At 39.1% G+C, this 10570-nt stretch overlaps 1 protein-coding gene across 1 annotated transcript; it reads right to left on the bottom strand.

Annotated features, from left to right (window-relative positions):
• Positions 1 to 1147: 1147 nt before the first annotated feature.
• Positions 1148 to 10310, bottom strand: LOC108882829 (melanin-concentrating hormone receptor 2). The gene is made up of 2 exons (XM_018675558.2): positions 9605 to 10310; positions 1148 to 7278 (listed from the first exon to the last, which is right to left on the bottom strand). Exons 1-2 carry the CDS (start codon positions 10006 to 10008, stop codon positions 6639 to 6641), a joined length of 1044 nt encoding a protein of 347 aa, XP_018531074.1. The 5' UTR covers positions 10009 to 10310; the 3' UTR covers positions 1148 to 6638.
• Positions 10311 to 10570: the final 260 nt, after the last annotated feature.

Here is a 10570-nt window from a genome sequence, read left to right as displayed (position 1 = left end):
CTGGTGAGTATTTACAGCTGGATGGTTCATGTGGGACTGATTTAGAATAAGCAACAGCGCCCATGTTTATTGTAATAATGGAACATGTCAGCCAGTGCATTAGTGTGGTTCACCTGCATTTTTTAGTATATTCTGGGAAACAATGGAGCAGCGTCTGTATGTGATGAGCTGAGAGTGAGAATGTGTTGACACAGACAGTGCCTGTTAGTCAATAGCTCAAAACTTGTTGATTTTGTTTTTTTTATTGGATTTGTTGACACCAAGAAAAATATAGAATACAGAACATTACCAAAACTTTTTATAGCCTGTGCGTCATCTTTGGCAACACAGTGTGACAACATAGAAATAGCAGTGCTGCGTAGGATGATATTTGGATTAAGTTTGGGTTTGGACGTTGGATGAGCTGAAATGTGTACGCTATTCATTTGTGGTCTAACTCTCCAAAATGTAGAGGAAGCCTTCTTGCTTTCACTTCCACAGGGCAATATTTTCAAGTGTAATATTAAAGTTATTGCGACAGCACTGTGCTACCGCAGCATTTTAGTGTTAACAAGTGAAGTTTTTACAGTCAGCGTTGGTTGGTCAGCCATAACTCTCCACCTGAGCACCTGAGAAGCCTTGTAAAACCTGCCCACTTACTCTACATGCAGTGATCTTCTTTAATGTTTCAGCAGCAGAGTGGACAATTTGTCAGATGTGCATCTTTTATGATCTCATGATGATAGCGCTTCCTGTAAGGTAGGAAGAAAAAGTTTGGCTTCTTTTCCCCAGGCCTTAGACATGAGTGTAAAGAATCCGTAATTTGATTTATGTTGTCTCCTGTGGGACTCGAAGGGATCTGCTTCAGTGAGATAGGAGAGAGGAGTCGGTGCAGAGGAGAGGTGAGGAGAAAATCATGTGATTTATGTGTTTGCCCAGATCATAAAAGGACTGCTGTCCAACCATTTATTGAATCAGGACTGGAATGTGTTTTTGGTGCAAAGCAGGTGCTGTTTGTACCAGTGGATGTGAAGAGGAGGGTCTCTCCTACCTTTAATAATGAACTGTCAACACACAAACTATGAGATCTCACTTTGAATAAAGAGCTGAAAATCACATTTAAAAGAGAATGACAGTGACAAATTTCCACACACAATGGAAGACAGGACTCTTTTTTCACTTTTATTTTTGAATAAAAGTAGTTTCCATTCAAAAAGGAATGTACACATTTATTTATATTGAGTGAGTGGGCATCAGTAATACCTGTCTTCTCTTGCAGCTGCTGCTGTCTTATACTTGTAAATATGTAAAGAACGTTTAATCAAAAAGAAATGAATTTTCCATTTTGACCATTAATCTTGATTATATTAGTGAGTTGAGAAGATTGATACCACTCTCATGTCTGCACAGCTCAGCCAGCAGCCAGTTAGCTTAGCTTAGCATTAAGACTGGAACAGAGAGAAGCCAACCTGACTCTCTTTAAGGTTTTAAGAATCTCCCAACTAGGATTCATTAATTAGTTTATTAATTGGCTATGTTACATCTCTGTCCACAAACAGAAATGTAAAAACTACAAGTGGTAAGCTACAAGAGTTAGCCTATAAGTGCAGTAACTTCCTGGATTCTCTGCTGGTTGACCACAGATCACACAAACAAGGTACAAATATTCAATTATGTGATTTTTATTTTGTTTATTTTTATTATATTTTCCACCACCACCCCACCCCCCCTCCCCCATTTCAAGTCTTTATGTTAAGCTAAGCTAACCAACTAGTAGCACGAGTGGTATCCTCTAAGTCACACCTTCTCCACAAGTACATTTTCAACTTCATCAGAGTCAAAACAGAAATGTTGCTACTGACAAGGCCATCACAAAACACTCCTTTTCTGTTGTACAGGAATGCTCTATATTTATATCTGCATGTGCTTTGTTTTTCTCAGAATGAAAACTGCACATTAGCATCGCATATTTGCTGTGAGTCTCATTCAGTCTGAAAATAAGGGCTGGCAGGACTGTTTACCCACAACAATCTTGTTAAATAGGAAAGAAAAAAAAATGCAAAGCTACAATTTAAGCTACCATGATAATTTTGTTCAACTGTGTCCACAACTTTTAAATCAAATTACACCAAGGATCCATAACTCCTAAAGCATTTTGGCTCTGTGACAGGAAAAAAAATCTATCATTCACAAAACTGCTGCGGAGACACACTGATACTTCAGAGGGTGTTTAATTCAGTTTATGAAATCCTCCGCAGCCTGAATCTGCAGCTGTTAACATGAGCATCAAACAAGAACCAAGGTCAAAGTTGAGGTCACATCCAGGGTTAAGTGGATTGTTTGTGACTCTGAAACTGTCAACCCTGTGACTTTCACTTCCACAGTATGTGACACATCATCAGACAAACCTGAGGCATATAGACTTCCACACCATAAATGGCAGTACTTATTATTTTCATGCAGACCTTTCTACTGTTTAACTTGGCATCCCCAAGCAGCCTGCTACACTCATAAATAACTTAAGAGCTTATGAGAAAAACTGTAAATAGCAAAGTCAAGTGTTTTTGTTTGATGTGGGTGAGGGCAATCAAAGATAAATCTCTAATATTACCACTGCACCAATCACTGATTAAAAGTCTGAATCTCATCTAGGTACAGTTGTTAAAATAATAATAAAAAATAAATAAAAGCAGACTACTAATGAAAGTAGTCTCTGGACAACAGTTTGTGTGACACTCCTTAAATTAGTGACTATCAAAGTACAGGCTGCAGTTTCTCCATTGACAACGACTGGGAAACAATTGAAAGTGAAAAGTATACTGCACAACATCAGTCTGAATCTTTACAAACAATGTTAATATTCAGATATAACTCATATATTGGTTGATTATAAATTATGCCAAGTAAGTTATACGACAGATTACAACAACCACATCAACTTGAAATGCTTCCATTGGCCAGTGGATATAGTATAACCACAACTGCAACATCAAAAAATGAGTGACAACCACAATACCAAACACTGAGAAAGACTATATCAATGTCCAGGCTGGATTTACTCTCTGTGAGGATTAGGAGCAAAAATCATATTCTCCCCATATTCTCAAGTCAGTTTGTGATAATTTGATTACACTCAAATTTATTTAGGAATATTTATTGTGTAAGCATAATATTAGCTGTGATATTAAAGAAGAATTCCATCAGTTTTACAAATTAATGTCAGTTTTAATGACAATGTCCCACTCAACCTGTGAAAAGGAGAAAGTCACTTTCCCCAAGCAAAATTCCCCAAAACAACATATGTTTATGTTCAAGTGACAAAGCGCTCTGGCAGCTATAGGAATTATGGCTCATTTCCACAACATATGAAGTAGTGTGACTTTGTTAACTAGATATAAACTCTGCTGGGGAGGAAGTCAAAATGTGTCGGTGGGTCAATAAAACACGGGACATGGGAGGCTGTTGTTCCCTTCCTGTTTCCTTCCAACAGTCAACATTGTTTTTGTGCTCAAATCTAATCAAATCTACACCAGATCATAAAACAGATTTATTTCTCAGCAGTGACAGTTTTGGAAAGCTCAGAAAAAAAAGAAAAAAGAAAAAAAGAAAAAAAACGTCGTCCTGCCTGTAGTGGCGTCAGAGCAGAAAACAAGTATGTGTTGCAATGGAGGACTTATTGGTGAAAACAGTTACATAATGTCCTCTGTGACTCTGGGGGTGTTTTGTCAAGTCTGAGAAAATAATGTTTGATTGATCTGATTATGTCAGAGAGATGCCATCAGGGGTTATCTTGGCATGGCTTTGACAGCCTGCTTTGCAAACTGGAGGACTACAGCTTAGAGTTTGAAAGATGTGGTATTTTAATAGGCGTTGAGCAAGAAAAAGATGCTATTGGTTGCATTTAGGGTTCTTGAGCGTGGCAAATAAATGTCTGGATATCTTGAGCTCAGCTTTGTTTTTGACCATTCTATTGTATCCTGTGAGTCTTTGTGGAAGTGTAATACTGAATCGCTAAAGTTATAACTAGATTATGACACAGTGCTCTTTTAGAATACAGGACCTTGAGATGAGGTAAAAATTTGTCACTTCACGGCCCTCAGCAGTTCAGTTTATATTGTGCACTAGTGGTGCACATTATCAAAAGAATTTGCATGTTATCAAATTACCACAAACTAATTTCCACCGAGTGAGCCTATGTCCCCGGGGCCTAGCTGTCCACTTTGCCCTGCTGGTTTTCCAGCCTTGGTCAAAGTGAAACAATACCTACAATCTTTGCACACAGCACAGAGAAGAACCATATATGATAGCACATCTACTTCAGCATATGGACAAGTGATTTGTGTACAGGACACACAGTACATCACATTCAGTGCTCCAGTGTCATTGTAAACATATTTAATAACCGTGATGACAAAAGATAATGCAAATATGATTTTCCCGTGCACTGCCTCTCACTTGTCATTATGCAAATGAATAATCAGACAAATTACATGATATCAGTGCAAGAGCATTTTGTGTCCTTCATGCTGTCTTTGTTGTCTCTGCAACATCATTGTGTTTGTCTTCTGAGTCCATTATGAAAAAAGCTCCTTGTCACAAAAAATGCATTTCAAAGCCCAAACTTAGCTCCTGAGCAGTTTGAGTGAATACAAATTGGTCTTGCATCGAAAATAACAAACAACAGTCACAATCTGAAGGAGACTGTACATTAAATAGGACATCAGGAGAACACCACCACAGTAATGAACACCGTCTAGCTCAATATATATAGTATTAGTTTTTTTAATCTACGAGTTTAACCAACTTTCCTCCCAAGTCACAATCTTATCAGTATGTAGTTGTCCTTTGCTGTGTTTATTCATGCCTTATAGAAGCCTTCGTTTAGTTAACCCTGATGGTGATGTTGCTGAGTAAGTGTAGCACATGAGGCTTAAGGACTTGGGTAAATAAACAAAGATAGATAGGTGCTGATTGTCTGATATGTATTATTTTGTAACCAATCATAAAGACCATAATACATCCACAGGGATTAACTGTACCACCGCAGGCCTATTTTAGCAATCTGCAAGATCTTTATTTTGGTGAGACATTGGGTGTTAAGCAGTCACTGGTGTTTTATGCTGCATTTTCCAGCGATTAGCCAGCGAAAACAAACAGAAATGGGCCGTTCTTCTCAGTCTAGAAATAGCAAAACAACAGACTTTGAGTCTATGTCAAGGATGAGCGACCAGTATTCTCTCTTTAAATACTGTACTTACGGCAAAAACACTTCCTCAAACAGTGTACTAACCATTCAGCGCCATTATTAGGTGTCAGTCATTAGCAGATACTCGTGAGATACAGTTCTTATACTGACAAGAGTCAGGAATTTGCTGTTCTTAGTAACAGATGTTTGTCATGAGACTACAAAACCAAGAAAAACTGACACGTTTTCTGTTGTTTAAATCTGCTCTGAGATGTTTTTTATAATGTTTGACTACAGAAGAAATTGCCACATTGTTTTTTTTTTCCAACTTTTTTCAATGATATATGATGCAATATATATTATTAGTGGCTACCACTCTCTAATAAGTGAGTCATATTTAATGGCTTTATTAATGGTTAACAAATCATATACTCATATAGTTATGAGCCAATAATAAGAGAGCATTTTGGGTTGCCAGGTTAAGAAAACTATATTTCATTGGTTTGGCAGACAATCAGGACCAAAATCAATTTATTGACAACTTATTGATACTCAGAAGGGCAGACTAAACCTTTAAAACCAAACTTAATGACCATTTATACCATTTATAATATGGACTTTTATAGTCACAGACATTTATAACAGCATTATTGCAGATAAGAGAATAAACACCTGCTAAATTGTTTTTGAACAATTTGAATTGCTGTAATTTATTATTATTCTTAATTCCTTAAAAGTGATATAGAAAGAATTACTACATTATTTATTAACCATAAGAAAGTCATTTGTTATAATTTATAAGCCATTCACATGGTTTCTTTTTAGAAAGTGGCTCCACTAACGACGTAATGCAGGTCACATCTGTTCAGATTAAGACGTTGCGATATGTGAAGCTGAAATTTCAACAACTCTTACAGTTAACTGGAATTTAATTTCATCATGAGCCCTTGGGAAGCTGGCTAACAGACCTGGTGAAAGACTAGTGAATATCACAATATTTCAGACTTGAATGTGGTAGTGCTTGTGCCAGTGACAGATCACACATACCGTCAGTGGATGTAGCCTGTGGTTGATAAAGGTTAATGAAAGCTCCCAGTCCAGAAGGAAAAAAGCATCACACCTGAGTCGCCCCTCAGCGTCCCCTCCCATCTGTGCGTCTTTGAAGTCAGTGCTGAAATTCCCTCTAGTTTTGGCTCAGAGACCGTCACTTTCCATTTTAGCGTGCTTTCGTTCTTCAGAGCAGATCTGTTTCTTTCTCCTTGCATTTTCTGTTGAAAACCTTTGACATGACCTGTGTTTTACTTCTTTCAGTCATGGTAGATATTGCTGCTCTTGCTTTATACCCAGTTTTCTGTACTGTATCGATTTCCAATGATGAAAAAGCTGGAGAATATTACCACAAGGGAAAGACCATTCACCAAGGGTGGGCAGCAAAATGTTTACATATGTATCTACAAAGTGCTCATCTTTCTGATTAGATGACAGTACAGCGGTAGCTGGGGTCATTGGCTGTACTGGAGCCATCTGTTTTGACCACCGTGAGCTTGGATGAGTGCTGGGAGTTGTACAGCGCGCTTCTGCGGCAAAGACGCTCACGGTAGTTCTGGGCAAAGATGAGCAGCATGAGCGGGTTGATGCAGCTGTGGGAGTAGCTGAGGCAGATGCTGATGTGGTAGGCGTAGATGAAGGCAATAGTTGGCGTATTGTTGCTCAGGTTGATCACCTGAATGACGTGGTAGGGCGACCAGCAGATCAGGAACACTGCAATGATCATCAGGACCATCTTGGTGGCTCTTTTAGCCCAGAGGGACTGCTTCCGTTTCACCCGGCGAACAGAGCTGAAAACATGGTAGAGGGTGAGCGAGTAGAAGGTGCTGATAATGATGAGAGGGATGATGTAGCCCAGGATGGACTGGTAGAAAGTGTACCAGTACATGTCCTCGGGCCCATCCAGGTACATCATGCAGACCTCCAAGTGTTGCCTGCGCTCGACCTTGGCGTACATCATGACCGGGACGGTGAGGAGGAAGCTGCCCAGCCACACCAGGATGTTGATCATGATGGTCCAGTGGATGGTCCTCTTCTCCGAAGTGGGGTGGACAATAGCGATGTACCTAGGAGGAAGAAGTCATTTTTTCAGAGCTGGACTGCAGTCTCAGACACAGACGATAAAAGCTGAACACTTTGCTGAAGTGCATGTAAAGAGGTCATTTTCATCCCTGACAAGGAATGATGAAACCAAGTGCCATGTCAAAGATATACTCTCAATATATTACGTGCTCAGTAAAGTGATGAGTGCAGTGGAAAATTAGTATAATTTAGACATGGTGACTTAGCAGTAGAAAATGAACACATTTCCATCTGGACTTTATATTTGGCTGTGTTTCAATTTGAGGGGCTGCTCAGCTAGTTTAGTCAAAATCGACCTCAGGCTTTAGGGCATTTGCAGGAAATTAATGACCACTTTGTCATCACTTACAGTAAGAGTCACTTAAGTGGAGCAAATTACATATTTTCAGTTGCTGTCCTCATGTTACAAGTAACTGTACTCATGCACGACCTGTCTTCTGAGATTGAAGGAGCGAGGAAACTATTAAGATGCCAACATTCTCATGATTTTCTCCAGAACATCCTGTTAAATTGCAATTATCTAAGTCCATAAATCAGTAGTTTAGCATTCTGCTCACCAACAGAAGCTGATGTCGTGAGTCAATGTCAAATACATATACTTTTAGTCTGACAATGGAATCAGTAAGTGCAGATCAATACCAAGCCTCTGACCGACTGATCAGATCAGCCAAGTTAGATATGATCAAAAACTACATTTCCACTGAGCTGTCCAAACTCGTGTGAGCCTCACGTTACACTAAATATTTTATGCCTTGCAAGTGTTAATGTGGCTACATTCTTTAACTTTTATACAGAGGAAGAATCAGTTGGCACAAATTGTATCAACCATGGAAGTGTAGATTATCGATCTATCTGTAGTGTAAGGAAAAACAACATTACTGGTTTCTTTTGACAGCATCCACAACGAAAAGTATCTGTTTATAGTCTTTAAATATTTCTTGCAAGCACTTTTACCTGCCTATAAAAACCCTGTAGACACTTTATATCAGCACAGCCAAAGTGTTGAGCTGTTATTCAACAAATGTTTTGTACTTTGATTTTAACTCTGCCGGGATTTGGAAACAGAATCATGTTGACATCCACAAAACTGCCATAAAATGAAATTACACAGCGCAGACATAACTTGTTCCTGTATTGATTAAAACAGCACCGGCTTTGTAGGCAGGACCAGGAAACCAACATTTTGTTGTTTTTGTTGTTGTTGTTTTTTTTGACAGATGGAAATTGGTAAAATTATAAGTCAACTCTCTCACTGTGGCTGCACTCTGTGCTCCTAAACACAGATAAACAACAAAATGTGATTTTAATTATATAGAACATCAGGCTCTGGTGTGTGATTGGAACTGTCAAATGGAAACATCTCACTACAATAATTTGGATGGCATTTATTCAGCCCTGTAAAAGATGTCTAACACTACAATGATGTAGCTTTTTCCCAATGATTGCTCCTCTCTGCTCTGAAATGTATCTTTTTCTACCCTATCGCGAAACATGCACTACCTTTTTTTTTCTTTTCTTCACTGTAAGACATTATTAGTTTTATATGTTTTTAACATGAGATGCCAGTCTAAAATTACTTTTTTTAAAAAGCTGTGTTTGATCTCGATTGTTTTCCCACTATTTGCTTCACTCTTTGCCAAATGAAAGAATACAGTTACACTGTTGTGATAACCAGACTGTACGGTATGGTATGATAAAAATAAAAGTAATGAATCCACTTCTAAATGTTACAGAGCCTGTAAAGGATGCTTTTCAAGACAGATGCTGCTCATCAGTGTGCAATTAGCTGGTCTAGTGGCCCTACAGAAATACATTATGTATATTATTCGGAGGACGTGTGACATTATAGCTGTGGAAATAACTCCAACGGTGGTGATTACCTTCAAATGGAGATGTTTAGCAGTCAAACACTGAAGGCATAAGGACTCATTTAAATGTCCTGAATGTGTTCAGATCATAAACATGACACATAGAGCTTTTATGCATGGAACATCATGTCTTCCTAGGTTGCTGCAGATGATTACCACACTCATTAGTGTATTTTTAGATGGACTGTTTAGTGATTACTTCCTTTAGTATCATGGCACCTGTAAATCATAAGGTAACAGGAGAATATTAAATACTTTTACCTTTATTCTTATTTTTTACTATTATTGCTGTTATTGTTGTTTTATTAGTAGTAGAAGTAATAGTGTTAAATTCCAGATAAATAACGGAGTCATTTTCCCTCTCTTTCTGAAAGAATACTAACAAAACACTGACCCACTGTTCAGGCATCAACTCTGCAATATTGATGGATTTGACACTTACCGATCAATGCACAGCACAGTCACAATTCCTACTGTGGTGAACTGGTTGCTGACATCCACCACCACAACTGCTTTACACATAAAGTTTCCGAAAACCCACTGCCTGTCTCTGACCAGCTGGTGAATGTTGAAGGGCATCACCAGCAAGAAGAGCATGTCTGCTATAGCCAGGTTCAGCACGTAGATGTCTGATACCATTTTCTTCTTGCATGATGCCACCGCGTAGATGACCAGTCCGTTGGCTATAACTCCAACTGAGCACAGGATGCCGTAGATGGAGGGGAATATGTGCATGAAAGTGGTGATGTCGATGTGGCTGTACGACGGGGGAGTTGAGTTCAGACATGACGGGTCGGTGAAGTTGTCTGTTTGGTTGTTTTTGCAAAATACGTCCGTGGAATTCATCCTCAGGTCCTCCCAAGTAAATCGCCTCGGTGTGGTTTGTACTTAAAGCGCGCGCACCGGGCGCTCTCCAGCAGCCGTCTGGTCTCCAAACTTGGGCAGCAAACTCACGAACTCTCCAAGAGCGCGTATACGCTTTCCTTGAGTTGGTGGATTCCCCCCTGGAGAGATTTTGTGATTTAAAACAGGAAAAGATAGACTCTAATCAAATCTGACCACACGAGCAATGATGGTCTCTGGAACAACAACATCTCTGGAAGCAAACAATGATCTGACTATTCACCGTGCGTTTCCGCTGTGCGCTTTACCCAACAGTGCGCGCCTCAGCGCACACTAGTTCCCTCCCTTCAAAGATCATTTGCTATGTCATAATGAGAGAAGCAAATCAAACGATGGCACTTTGAGCTGAGGCCTGATAACAACTTGAAATTAAGGAGGAGAGTAGACATAGTCTCCTCAGTGGTGCATTAGTTATTTCAATGTAACAGATCCACAATGTGCTACATGTTCACTCTGTAGTTTGATGAATAAACAGTTGACCAAGACTTTCATGTTCAAACTTTAA

Source organism: Lates calcarifer, linkage group LG8 (genome assembly GCF_001640805.2).
Source record: "Lates calcarifer isolate ASB-BC8 linkage group LG8, TLL_Latcal_v3, whole genome shotgun sequence".
NCBI classification, from domain to species: domain Eukaryota; kingdom Metazoa; phylum Chordata; class Actinopteri; family Centropomidae; genus Lates; species Lates calcarifer.
The sequence above is the reverse complement of the archived record's forward strand: the minus strand, read 5'-3'. Positions and strand labels throughout refer to the sequence as shown.